At 41.3% G+C, this 13,826-nt stretch overlaps 1 protein-coding gene across 1 annotated transcript in view; it reads right to left on the bottom strand.

Annotated features, from left to right (window-relative positions):
• Window positions 1-13,826, bottom strand: part of Zswim5 (zinc finger SWIM-type containing 5) — a 188,695-nt gene that overhangs the window by 6,266 nt on the left and 168,603 nt on the right. The window contains exons 9-11 of the mRNA XM_045149577.1: window positions 11,166-11,426; window positions 10,650-10,785; window positions 4,739-4,896 (exon numbers count right to left, since the gene is read on the bottom strand). Coding sequence (XP_045005512.1) covers window positions 4,739-4,896; window positions 10,650-10,785; window positions 11,166-11,426 — 555 coding nt within the window. The remainder of the gene's footprint in view (window positions 1-4,738; window positions 4,897-10,649; window positions 10,786-11,165; window positions 11,427-13,826) is intronic.

Here is a 13,826-nt window from a genome sequence, read left to right as displayed (position 1 = left end):
ATCAAACTACCAAAATAATTCTGTACAGTCTTGAGCAGAGACAAACTTTATCTTGAGAACCCTTAATAAGTATGCCCAGAATTTCATTTTCAGGTGAATCTGGCTCCTGGCAAGTAGCCTATTAATTTAAACTATAAGAAGTTCACCACCTGTCAACTTGACACCCAAACATAACACCCTTGTTTAGTCTAGCCCACACTGACTGTTCAGGATAGCCTTGAACTTTCAGTAATCTTCCTACCTCTGCCTCCTGAGTGCTGGGATTAAAGGCACATACCACCATGCCCCAATGTAACATTAAAAAAATTTTTTTTGTTTATTTATTTATTTGAGAGAAACAGAGAGAGAGAGAGAGAGAGAGAGAGAGAGAGAGAGAGAGAGAGAGAAAGAGGCAGATAGATAGAGAGTGGGTATGCCAGGGCCTCCAGCCGCTGTAAATGAACTCCAGATGCATGTGCCACCTTGTGCATCTGGCTTATGTGGATCCTGGAGGATTGAGCATTGAACCAGGGTCCTGAGGCTTCACAGGCAAGCGCTTAACCACTAAGCCATCTCTCCAGCCCCCAAATATAACACTTTTAAAGCTTTAACTTTCCTTCCTTAGTCCCATAGTTTCATAACCATTTTATAATGCACAATGCATTAAGTTCCAACTCAAAAATCTCCATAGTTATGTCAATACTGTTTAAAAATCCAAGGTCTAAAGTCTCTTCTGATACTTAAAGTAATCCTTAAACTGTGAGTTCAAAATCAAGATGAAAACTCAAAAGTGAGGGATTCTTTTTTTTTTTGGTTTTTTGAGGTAGGGTCTCATTCTAGCCCAGGCTGACCTGGAATTCACTCTGTATTATCCGAGTGGCCTTGAACTCAGTGTGATCCTCCCACCTCTGCCTCCCGAGTGCTGGGATTAAAGGTGTGTGCCACCACACATGGCTGGGATTTGTTTTTAAAAAAATATTTTATTTATTTATTTGAGAAAGAGACATACACACACACACACACACAGAGAGAGAGAGGGTGGGGAGAATGGGCGCACCAGGGCCTCTGGCCACTGCAAACAGACTTCAGACGCATGTGTCCCCTTGCACATCTGGCTAACGTGAGTCCTGGGGAAATGAGCCTCGAACCGGAGTCCTTAGGCTTCACAGGCAAGCACTTAACCGCTAAGCCATCTTTCCAGTCCTTGTTTTTCTTTTTTGACACAGGGTCTTAGCTATGGTGACCCAGGCTGGCCTTGATCTCTGGATTTTTCCTTTCTCCACTTATTAAATGTTAGGATTATATGTATATGGTATTGTGCCTAGCATACAATTTTTTTCAAGTACTTTTTTGTTTTGGTTTATTAGAGATGGGGTCTCACTCTTGTCCAGGCTAAGCTGGAACTCAACCCTGTAGTACCAGGCTAGGGCTGAACTTAGAGTAATCCTCCTACCTCTGCGTCCCTAGTGTAGAGATTAAAGGTGTTCATCACTATGTATAGCCTTAAAAGTACTTTTACAATTTATTTATATATTTTAAAATCATTTTAGTTGTTATGGTGTACATGTGTGTGTGGATACAGGTTAATGCCAGATATCTTCCTCAATAACTCTCCACTTCACTTACTGAAGCAAGGTTTCTCACTTGAACCCATAGCTTGCCAATATGGCTAGTCTAGCTATTGGGCTTGGCCAGGGGATCCCTTGTCTCTGCTTCAGGAGTGCTGGCATTATAGGCAGGCCACCATGACCACCTGGCATTTGTGAGATTGTTGGGGATCTCCAGTCCTAACCCTTGCACAGCAAGTGATTTATCCACTGAGCCATCTTCCCCAGCTCCTGTTATGTACATTCATTTAAAAATTTTATTTATAAACCAGGCGTGGTGGTGCATGCCTTTAATCCCAGCACTTGGGAGGCAGAGGTAGGAGGATTTCTGTGAGTTCAAGGCCACCCTGAGACTACTGAGTGAATTATAGGTCAGCCTGAGCTAGAGCAAGACTCTACTTCAAAAAACCAGAGAAACAAACAAACAAAATTTATTTATTTGAGAGAGAGAAAGACACAGAGAGTATTGGCACACAAGGGCCTCTTGCCTCTGTAAGCTAATTCCAGACATTCTCCACATTGTGCAATTGGCTTTATGTGGGTATTAGGGAATGGAACCCAGGACTGGCAAACACTGCAACAAGTGCCTTTAACTGCTGAGCCACTGTGTCAATCGCTATGTTATTTATTTATTTATTGAGGTGATTAACCTAAAACTATTCCTCCAGTTTGTTACTGTTTTCTTCTGCTGGTTATATGGTAGCACAAACCTGCAATCCCAACACTTGGAAGGTTATGGCAGGAGGATCAAGAGTATAAAGGCCAGGGTTGGAGAGATGGCTCAGTGGTTAAAGCACTTGCCCGCAAAGTCTAAGGACCTGGATCCCATTCCCTAGTACCCACATAAAGCTAGATGCACAAATGGCGCACACATATGGAGTTCCTTTGCTGTGGCTGGAGGCCCCGGAGCACCCATTCTCTCTGTCTGTCTCTCTGCTTGCAAATAAATAAATAAATAAACATTTTAAAAAGAGTATAAGGCCAGCCTGGTCTATATCATGAATTTCAGATCAGAGGAGACCCCTTTTAAATCAAAGGTTTTTTCCCCTCAACTATCTGATGGCTTATATTGCCTTTTTCCTTCCCTTCTCTTCCTTTTCCCTCCCCTCCCCGCCCTTCCCCTCCTTTCTTCTTCTCACCTTTCCTCTCTTCCTCCTCTCCCTCTCTTTTTCTTTCTTTGTGGTAGTGCTGGAGACTGAACTTAGGCAAGCACTGTATCATTATGCTACATCACTAGCTCAAAGATTTTTGTTTTATGATTGGTTTTAAGCAAGTTGTGCTTTAGTTCAGTTTTCTTCAGGTTTCTTATGTCTGTGCTCACTGCATTCTTGGATGTGCAGTCATCCTCGTATACTGCTTGGAATCTGATGCTCCATGCCAGGCTACCATCACACCCCACATGGGTGTTTCTTACCAAATTTACTGATTTTGCTAGTAAGACTGGTGAAAAAAATCACATCTCAGAGCAAGTGTTTAGTAGTTCTCAAATGACACTAGCCATTTTAATTTTGTAAAAGTCACTTGCAGCTGGGCACGGTGATGCATAGCTGTAATCTCAGCATGTAGGAGATTGAGGTGGGAGGATTATGAACTTGATACCAGCCTACGATACATATTAAGTATTGTTAGGAGATCCTCTCTTAAAATTTAAAAAAAATAATTAAATTATAGAGGTTGAGCAGGGTGTGGTGGCACACGCCTTTAATGCCAACACTCAGGAGGCAGAGGTGGGAGGATCACTGTGAGTTTGAGGCCATCCTGAGACTACAGAGTGAATTCCAGGTCAGCCTGGACTAGAGTAAGACCCTACCTCAAAAAACAAACAAACAAAAAATTATAGAAGTCATTTGTATCTCTTTTTCTATAAAATGTGAACTCAAGTCCTTTAATTTTTATTGGCTTGTTGATAATTTTTATTTTGGCTTATGTGAATCTTTTCCTTTTTGTTTACTGATTTATGTGTGAGAGAGAGGAGAGAGAGACAAAATGAATGAATATGGGTGTGTAGTGGCTGGAGGCCCTGGAGCACCAATTTTTTTTTCCTTTCTCTCACATAAATAAATAAAAACACTTTAAAAATCATGTCATTTCCTGGTACAAAATACTCAAGAGCCCATGGTAACAAGCATTTCACTACAGCTCTTCATCTAAGTGCTTTTCACTTCTTTGTAATGAAGCCTGCCTAGTCAACAGAGACTATGTAAGCTTAAAGAGCCAGTCATTCTGGACTCGCTACCTCTTGACCAAGGACACTGGAATAATCACAAACTTTGATACTGGTGGTGGTTTGATTCAGGCGTCCCTCATAAGTTTAGGTGTTCTGAATGCTAGGTTCCCAGCTGATGGATACTTGGCAATTAACATCTCCTGGAGGCAGGGCATTGCTGGGGGCGGGCTGATGGGTGTTATAGCCAGTTTCCCCTTGCTACTGTTTGTCATGCTCTCCTGTTGCTGCTGTCTGCCTTATGTTGCCGAGGAGGTGATGTTCACCCTCTGCTCATGCCATCATTTCCCCCTGCCATCATGGAGCTTTCCCTCATGTTTGTAAACAAAAATAAACCTTTTTTCCCCACAAGCTGCTCTTGGTCAGGTGATTTCTGCTGGCAATGCAAACCTGACTGCAACAATACTGAATGGAGATTTATAGCTCTACTTGTTCATTACTTTTCCAATGACCCTTGAGGAAACTGAGGCTTGGAAAAGTAACCTGACTTTATTGTATGGAACGTTACATTTCAAAGTGTACTTAAAAATCACTTGGGCCAGGTGTGGTGGTGGTGCACGCCTTTAATCCCAGCACTCGGGAGGCAGATGGAGGAGGATCACCGTGAGTTCGAGACCACCCCGAGACTACATAGTGAATTCCAGGTCAGCCTGAGCTAGAGTGAAACCCTACCTCGAAAAACAAACAAACAAACAAACATCAAACCAAACAAAAAAATCACTTGGTTCTATGTTTCAGAGTGTCACATTTAGTAACTAGGGCAAAGTTTTGGTTGGGACCCTTCTTATTAGAAGTCAACATAAAGATCTGGTCAAGACAGAACAAATTGCTTCTCTTCTCCAGGAGGCAGGCCAAGTCTCTGACAGGCTATGGGTGGGGAGGCATAGTAGGGATAGTAGGGGCGCTGGAGTTTAATGTCTATACTTACCTTTGGCAGCAGTAAGCATGGTGGAGGCCAGTTCACACTGTTGTGATTCCAAATGTCCAAGCGTGAACCAACGAGGATAACGGCTGGGCACTACAGACACCATATGATGAGGGTGAGAAGTGTCGCCTACAGAAGTCGAATTTTCTAGAACAGGTAACCTAGAGAATGCAGAAAGAGTCATTAGTTATTCTGTAGACACTAGCTACTCCAAGCTTCTTTAGAGAACATGGTCTATACTGGGGAAGAATTGGCTAGGAAAGGACTAACATAGGATTTTAAACCTATGATATTATTTCAATGTCAGGTGAATATTTGGGTACTTGGAATACTCAAATTTAATAGTTCCTACCACAAGTTTTGAATTTTTAAAAATATTTATTTTTGAGAAAAAGAGGCATATAGATAAATATGTAGAGACAGAGAGAGAATGAATGGGCATTCCAGGGCCTCTAGCCACTGCAAACAAACTCCAGATGCAAGTGCCACCTTGTGCATCTGGCTTATGTGGGTACTGCAGAATAGAACTTGGGTCCTTAGGCTTTGTAGGCAAGTGCCTTAACTGCTAAGCCCTCTTTCCAGCCCTTTTAAAAAAATATTTTATTTATTTTCAAGCAGAGAAAGAGAGAGAGAGAACACACACAGAGAACACAGAGAGAGAGAGAGAGAGAGAGAGAGAGAGAGAGAGAGAGAGAGAGGGAGGGAGGGAGAATATGGGCATGGCAGGGCATCTAGCTACCGCAAATCAACTTTAGATCCATGTACCACTCCATGCATCTGGATTTATGTGGCACTGGGGAATCTAACTGGGGCTATTAGGCTTTGCAGGCAAATACCTTAACTGCTGAACCATCTCTCCAGCCCCATAAGTGGAATTCAAAGACAAGGACAGAGCCACAGGATTTTTTTTTTTTTTTTTTTTTTTTTTGGTGGTTTTTCAAGGTAGGGTCTCACTTTAGCCCAGCTGACCTGGAATTCACTATGGAGTTTCAGGGTGGCCTCGAACTCATGGTGATCCTCCTATCTCTGCCTCCCAAGTGCTGGGATTAAAGGCGTGTGCCACCATGCCCAGCTCACAGGTTTGTTTTTATTTTCTTTTTTATGTTTCAAGGGATGAGGACTTCTTATTTCTAAGTATGTTGTTGCAGTTTGGGTTGATGAGAAAGTTCTAAAGATGGGATGGTGAGGTCTACAAAAATCTTCATGCCATTAAACTGCCCAACTTAAATATAATGACAAACTTCATGTTATATTTTACCACAATAAAAGGTGGTCAGTGAGACTGAGAAACTGAGTTTTTAATCTTAATTAAATATTTGAAGATTGGTATTTGATCCAGTCATTAGAAAACTTTATCATATAGTTGGAACAACATGTAAATAAGTTTCATAATGGCCCACTAAGAAGCTCTTCTCTGAATATATACTGAAAAAATATACTATTAATTCTCGAATTGCCAACTTTGTGTTAAAGCCTTGGGCAACATTATTACAGCTATCTCCTCTCACTACCAAGGAGAATAATTCCATGTCAATACTTCAAGCTTAATGCCTAAGTAGTAAGTTGCATAACCTATTTTTAAAGTCATAAACATAATAAATACCTTAATAAACTACCCACAGAAACACCGCTGAATTCACAGAAGCATTTAATAAATCAAACATGCATGCATGCCAGTAACACCAACTGGTTTTATTTTTGTCAATGACAACATGCATGCCACTGTATCAATGCTTTCTTAAAATGCATTAAAATATGTTTACAATTAAGAAATGTGGCACATTAAAGAAGTCCTCTGTAAACATAGCCCATTCTTAATATATTTTCCCACTTTGTTTCATACATAAATAACTTAATCTACAAAATCATAAATAGAACTATAAATCTTCATGGCCTAGAAATATAAGTAAATCTGAGTAAAGGTAAGTCTGAGACAAGGACTCTAGTTTTCACCATGCCTTATGTGCAGTAATTACTTCCGATCCCTTACATCAGAGTAAAGGTAAGTCTGAGACAAGGACTCCAGTTTTCACCATGCCTTATGTGCAGTAATTACTACCAATCCCTTACATCAGAGTAAAGGTAGGTCTGAGACAAGGACTCCAGTGTTCACCATGCCTTACGTGCAGTAATTACTACCGATCCCTTACATCCCTGTTTCCTAACTTGCTCTGCCAATAATAGACATTGCAGTTGAATTGGTAAACATAATAGGCATTTAAAAAAATCAAAATGGCCAAAAGCCATGATTTTTTTGTTTGGTCTTTTGAAGCAGGGCCTCCCTGTATTCTGTACTCCAAGCTGTCCTTAGACTTGTGATTCTTTTGCCTTAACCTCCTAAGTAACTCAGATTACAGGCATACACCACTGTGCCTGATCAAGAGCTGAGATCTGCTGAAAAGGAGAGAAGATGGCTACTTACTACTACTAAATGTTATTAAAACCATTTTAGCTTGTCTAATAGAAAATACAACAGAAGAGAACATGTTTCTTGTACTGTCATTTTAAAGTGATGTCAACACAAGTTAAAAACCAATAAAATCAGACTGAATCCATATCAGCGTTACAAATAAGAAATAAGACTCCATTGAGATTCTGCAATTACAGCAGAACCAATCCTCATAAATTTTCTAGAATTTATTTTCAAGCCGTCAGTTTGATGACTTAAAACTTTAAGGGGTAAAAAGAATGACATGCAAAATTAGTTTTGGAAAACCATACTTAAAATTCTTGATATACATCTCACTAGTTTTTGTTTAATGAATAGAAAGCATTACTTCTTCAGAAAACATTATGTAATCTGTTGAAACACATTAACAATGCAGTGATTAAGTGATCATTCAAGATCTATTGGGTTTACATTTTTTTTCTTTTTTAAATTTTTATTAGCATTTTCCATGATTATAAAAAAAATCCCATGGTAATTCCCTCCCCCCCCCCCACACTTTCCCCTTTGAAATTCCATTCTCCATCATATTACCTCCCCATCTCAATCATTGTACTTACATATTAGGTTTACTTTTATATAATAAAAGTCAAAAAGAATTTTGCATGTTGGCCTTTTCACTTTATATACTTTTTTTTTTCCCTTTTGTGTTTTTGAGGTAGGGTCTCACTCTAGCTCAGGCTGACCTGGAATTCACTATGTAGTCTCAGGGTGGCCTTGAACTCACAGTGATCCTCCAACCTCTGCCTCCCAAGTGCTAGGATTAAAGGTGTGCGTCGCCACGCCCGACACTTTATATACTCTTATAAAAATGTTCTCAAGTAATATTTTGATTGGATGTAAACAGCTTTACATGTGATCTATGGATTCCAAAAATTCTCACACTTGTGAAGCAAGTACTGCTGTATCCAGTGAACCATCTCCCCAGCCCTACAAACTAAGCTTCTAGAAAGTCATTTTTGAGTCAATAAACAAATGATCTGGCTCAAAAATTTTAAAAAACTAAACAGTTTAGAAGAAATGTTTCCTAATGTTCCTAATTTAAAAACCAAGACTGTGAAAGAGAGGGACTCTAAATCAAAAATTTGCAAATGGTAGCTGAAATGCTGTCAGCTCTCAGACCAATGCAACATAAATGCAGTTATTATGCATAAACAACTCAAAATTAAAGTTTCTAATGGAAATGTCAACTAGTCATAACTACTAGACATCACTGCTGATGGGTTCCACTAACTTCAACCAGGCACAGCAGACGTGCATATCTGACAGCCAGAATGCTTTGAAAAGTAAAGCTATTGGCACTATAAATAAGGAACACATAAATAAGAAGCTAGCAGTGCCAGAGCACTGAGACCATTAAAAAAGTCAGATGTGCTGGACATGGTGGCACACGCCTTTAATCCCAGCACTCGGGAGGTAGAGGTGGGAGGATTGTCATGAGTTCAAGGCCACCCTGAGACTCCATAGTGAATTCCAGGTCAGCTTGGGCTACAGTGAGACCCTACCTCGAAAAACCAAAAAAAAAAAAAAAAAAAAAGTCAGATGTGATGTAAATACATCTCATCTGCTAGTTCGCTCTGTAAACCACCCTCCACCGATTTCTGAAGCTATGGTTTTATAGCTCTTCTAAGAAGGACCCATTTTCTATACTGTTGTGTGCACTCATTCCACTGCACATTCTTTTTTTTAAATTTATTTATTTATTTATTTATTTGAGAGCGACAGACACAGAGAGAAAGACAGATAGAGGGAGGGAGAGAGAGAGAATGGGCGCGCCAGGGCTTCCAGCCTCTGCAAACGAACTCCAGACGCGTGCGCCCCCTTGTGCATCTGGCTAACGTGGGACCTGGGGAACCGAGCCTTGAACCGGGGTCCTTAGGCTTCACAGGCAAGCGCTTAACCGCTAAGCCATCTCTCCAGCCCCCACTGCACATTCTTGACAACAACGCAATCTTCAGTTTCTTGCAAAACTTGGCACCTCATCAGCACTTCTCTAGGAAGTTAGCTTGTCATGTTTTCAGCAACCTTCAGTGCTTCAGTAGCCTTGCGAAATTCCTTAATGACTGATGATAGAGCTTCTGGGTTAATTCCTTGTTCACAAAGCTATACACGGATAGACAGGGTTTCCATATCTAAACCAGTATTCAAAATCCTTGAAATCTCAAGTAGAACGTTCATGGTCTCCCTCACTGTGTTCAGGTTTGCCGCGGCTAGCCATGACGGAGGCCGAAGAGGCGGGAGAATGGCCTGACCCGAAACTAGGAGCGCCGACCACTCTTCAGGGTACATGCACCTTGCACCCCCACAGGTTTGTTTTTAAAATCCATAAGAAATATATGCCAAGGAATTTAATTCAATTATTATTATTATTATTATTTTTTTGAGGTAGGGTTTCACTCTGGCCCAGGCTGACCTGGAATTCACTATGTAGTCTCAGGGTAGCCTCGAACTCATGGTTGATCCTTCTACCTCTGCCTCCAGAGTAATGGGATTAAAGGCCTGTGCCACAATGCCTGGCTTGTTTTTAAATAAAATTCTTCTTTTGTATGGTCTGCAACACTTCTGAGGCCCACCTGCCTAAACCAAGGATCTTATTCTACTTTGGAAATGCAATTCACATAGTTCCTTGTTTCCAGGTCTTGGGATACACATAGTCATCTCTTCTTTTCTGAGATTCTTCTTGAGAATTTTTACCTGGGAACCAGGAAGCTGAGTTCTAGAAGAGCTTAAAAATCCTTTCTCAGGCTACCTAATTGGCTCTAGAACAGGGAGGGTCAAGTTCTAGAAGCAGCATACCTTTTGATTTTTCAGGGGCTTTATCATATAATTCACCATGAGTGGCCAGGGAGCCAAGTGGGTCACCAACAAAGAATCCCACGTAGAAATCTCAGATAAGGGCTGGAAAGATGGTTCCACTATTAAGGTGCTTGCCTGCAAAGCCTAACAATCTGTGTTTGATTTTCCTGTACCCATTTAATTCAGATGCACAAAGTGGTGCATACATTTGAAGTCCATTTGCAGTGGCTGAAGGCCCTGGTGCACCTGTTCTCTCTGTCTCACTTCTATCTCTCTGTATTTGCAAATAAATAAATAAAAATATTTAAAAAAAGGGCTGGAGAGATGGCTTAGCAGTTAAAGCACTTGCCTGTGAAGCCAAAGAACCCGGGAGTGATTCCTCACTACCCATGTAACCCAGATGCACAAAGTGGCACATGTGTCTAGAGCTCATTTGCAGTGGATTGAGGCCCTGGTGTGCTGATTCTCTCTCCTCCTCTCTCTCAAATAAATAAATAAATAAAAAGAAAAGCAATCTTAGAGCATATGAAAATACATGAAACATTGAAAGATAAGCTTAGTGGTAGAAAACAGACAAAGAAGGGAAGGGAAGAAAGTAGGATAAGCAAAGAAAGACAGTACTGGAGAATTCTGCTTTGGTGGAAGCAACTAGGGTGGACATGGGCTACTTACCTCATAGCACGTAAGGCTAATTTATAGGACAAGTCTGGATCATGAGGCAGCAGAGCTGAGAACAAATACTTGGCAAAGGTATGCATGGGCACACTCTCTCTGTGGATGACTTCTCCTAGACCACTGAAAGGGCCCCCTGAAGGAAGAAGACAAGCCAGCCAGTTATTATTATTATTATTGAATGCTTTCATTTACCAGCCTAGATAAGATCCCAGGGTCCCATGTTTGCTTGCTTGTTATCTATGGGAACCTTTATTATATGTTATTTATGTATTTATTTATTTTTGTTTTTCAAGGTAGCGTCTCACTCTAGCCCAGGCTGACCTAGAATTCTATGTAGTCCTGGCTGGCCTCAAACTCATGGTGATCCTACGTCTGCTAGGATTAAAAGTGAATGCCACTATGCCTAGCTCATCATTACACTTTAATGTCATAAGTATTCCCGTACTTGTACTGAGAGGGGCGCTCAGAGACACAGCCAAAGATACCAATACCATAGCCCTTTCTTCTACTTACCTTCAAGCAACAGCATGCACTGTTTCCGTAACGTCTGCACTAGCTCGTCATCCAGCTGCAGCTCCTGGAGTTGGCTTAGGAGTTGCTCCTCGTTGCGGCACACCTTGTCCTGTGCATAGAGGCCTTCAGGCATCACCCTCTGTTGACCCATGCCCATAAGAGCAACTTCTAGGGCCAATGACAGGTAGGACTCACTGCTGTTTGAGCAGCCTGTAGCCACAGGCACGTGCTGGTACACAGGGAGTCTGCTTTCATTCATATCTATGGGCAACAGGGTACCAGCTTCTTTAGACAGGCCTATAGTGGATTCTTCTGTCCCTCTATTATCCCTCCCACTTTGGGGTATCACTTGTTCCATAGGTATCACAGAAGTTGAATCAGAATTTCACAGCAGTAAGGAAAAAGCACATAAAAGGTTATATAGAACCATAAAGATTCCTTCCTCCTTTATAGTTAAGTAAATTGGCAATGGCAGATAGAGAAATATAACATCTTATCTTTTGCTAGCACATTATGTAATCTCATAATTGTTTTTGCATGTCTCCTTCTCCTTAGTGTGAGAATCATAAAGGGATGAGACCATCTTACTGCTCTAAGTATCTTCCAGGACTAGACATATGGAAGAAATAATATGCCAGTAGTACATAAATAAAACAAGTTCAGCTTCAGGATTTTCAAACTAAAATTTTGTTGTTTTCAAGGTAAGATCTTACTCTAGCTCAGGGTCACCTGGAATTCTTTAGCTCTAGGCTGACCTTAAATTTACAGCAATCATCCTATCTCTGCCTCCTAAGTGCTGGGATTAAAGGTGTGTGCTATTACATGGGTTCAAACTATAAACTTTTTGTTTTGTTTTGCTTTTATGAGGTTGGGTTTCACTCTAGCCCAGGCTGACCTGGAATTCACTACATAGTTTCAGGTGGCCTTGACTTCATGGTGATCCTTCTACCTCTGTCTTCCTAGTGCTGGGATTAAAGGTGTGTGTCGCCATGCCCGGCTCAAACTATAATTTTTTTTTTAAGCTTTAAGTATTACTGTGTAGATGAAACAGACTAAAGGTGTTTACTCCCTTTGTAGGGATTAGAGGGAAAATAAAGGAAGTCTTGTCTTAGCACTTACCCTTAGAGTTCTACCCAGACCAACTTGAATCCATTCAATTACTCTTACTTGAGTAATGCCTGTAACTTCGATGTTACTATTATTTTATATGCTTCACCACTGGGTTCACAATTTCAAGGAGGAGTGTACTGGCCCTTAAAAGTGAAATCTTAGCTGGGCATGGTGTCATATGCCTGTAGTCTCAGCTTCTCAGAATGCTGCTGTGGGAGGATTGCTTGAGCCCAGTAGTTCATGTTTAAGACCAGCAGTCTGGGCAATAGAGGGGCTAGAGAGATTGCTTAGTGGTTAAGGTGCTTGCCTGCAAAGCCTAAGGACCCATGTTCAACTCTCCAGGTCCCATATAAGCCAGACATACAAGGTGATACAAACGTACAAAGTCACACATGTGCACAAGGTGGCATACACGTCTGGAGTTTGAGTGTAGTGGCTGAAGGCCCTGGTGCACCAATTCTCTCTCTCTCATAAAAAGGTCTAGATTTCTTTTTCTCTTTTTTTTGGGTTTTCAAGGTAGGGTCTCACTCTAGCTCAGGCTGACCTGGAATTTACTCTGTAGTCTCAGAGTGGCCTTGAACTCATGGCAATCCTCCTATCTCTGCCTCCCGAGCGCTAGGATTAAAGGCGTGCACCACCTCGCCCGGCTTCTTTTTTATTGTTTAAATATTTTACTTGTTGGGCTGGAGAGATGGCTTAGTGGTTAAGCGCTTACCTGTGAAGCCTAAGGACCCCGGTTCGAGGCTTGATTCCCCAGGACCCACGTTAGCCAGATGCACAAGGGGCACATACATCTGGAGTTCATATGCAGTGGCTGGAGGCCCTGGCATGCCCATTCTTTCTCTCCTCTCTCTCTTTCTGTTGTTCTCAATTAAATAAGCAAAAAAAAAAAATTTTTTTTACTTATTTATTTGAGAGAGAAAAAGAGGCAGAGAGAGAGAGAGAGAATGGGTGTGCCAGGGCCTCCAGTCACTACAAATGAACTCCAGATGTGTGCACCCTCTTGTGCATATGTGGGTACTAGAGAATCAAACTAGGATCCTTTGGCTTAGCAGGCAAATGCCTTAACTGTTAAACCATCTCTCCAGCCCTCTTTCTTTTTCTTTAACAAGTTAAAAAATATTTTATTTATTCATTTATTTGAGAGAGAGAGAGAAAGAGGCAGAGAGAGAGAGAGAGGGAGAGAATGGATGCACCAGGTCCTCTAGCCACTGCAAACAAACTCCATACACATGCACCACCTTGTTCATCTGGCTTTAAATGGGTTCTGGGGAATTGAACATGGGTCCTTTGGCTTCACAGGCAAGCCTTAACCACTAAGCAATCTCTGCAGCCCAAGTTTTTTTTTTTTCCCCAAGGACTTAGAGAGGCTTTATTATATTGAGAAGGAAAGAGAGGAAAGCACAGACAGCTCCTGCTATTTGGAGTGCAGGAGGGCGTAAAGAGCCCACAAGGGAGTAGGGGTCTCCCCCATCTCAGCCCAGAAGGAGGGGTGAAAAGCCAGAAAAGAACAAGTAAGTTTTTATGGAAGACTACTAAATGTCAGGTACT

Source organism: Jaculus jaculus, chromosome 5 (genome assembly GCF_020740685.1).
Source record: "Jaculus jaculus isolate mJacJac1 chromosome 5, mJacJac1.mat.Y.cur, whole genome shotgun sequence".
NCBI classification, from domain to species: Eukaryota; Metazoa; Chordata; class Mammalia; order Rodentia; family Dipodidae; genus Jaculus; species Jaculus jaculus.
The sequence above is the reverse complement of the archived record's forward strand: the minus strand, read 5'-3'. Positions and strand labels throughout refer to the sequence as shown.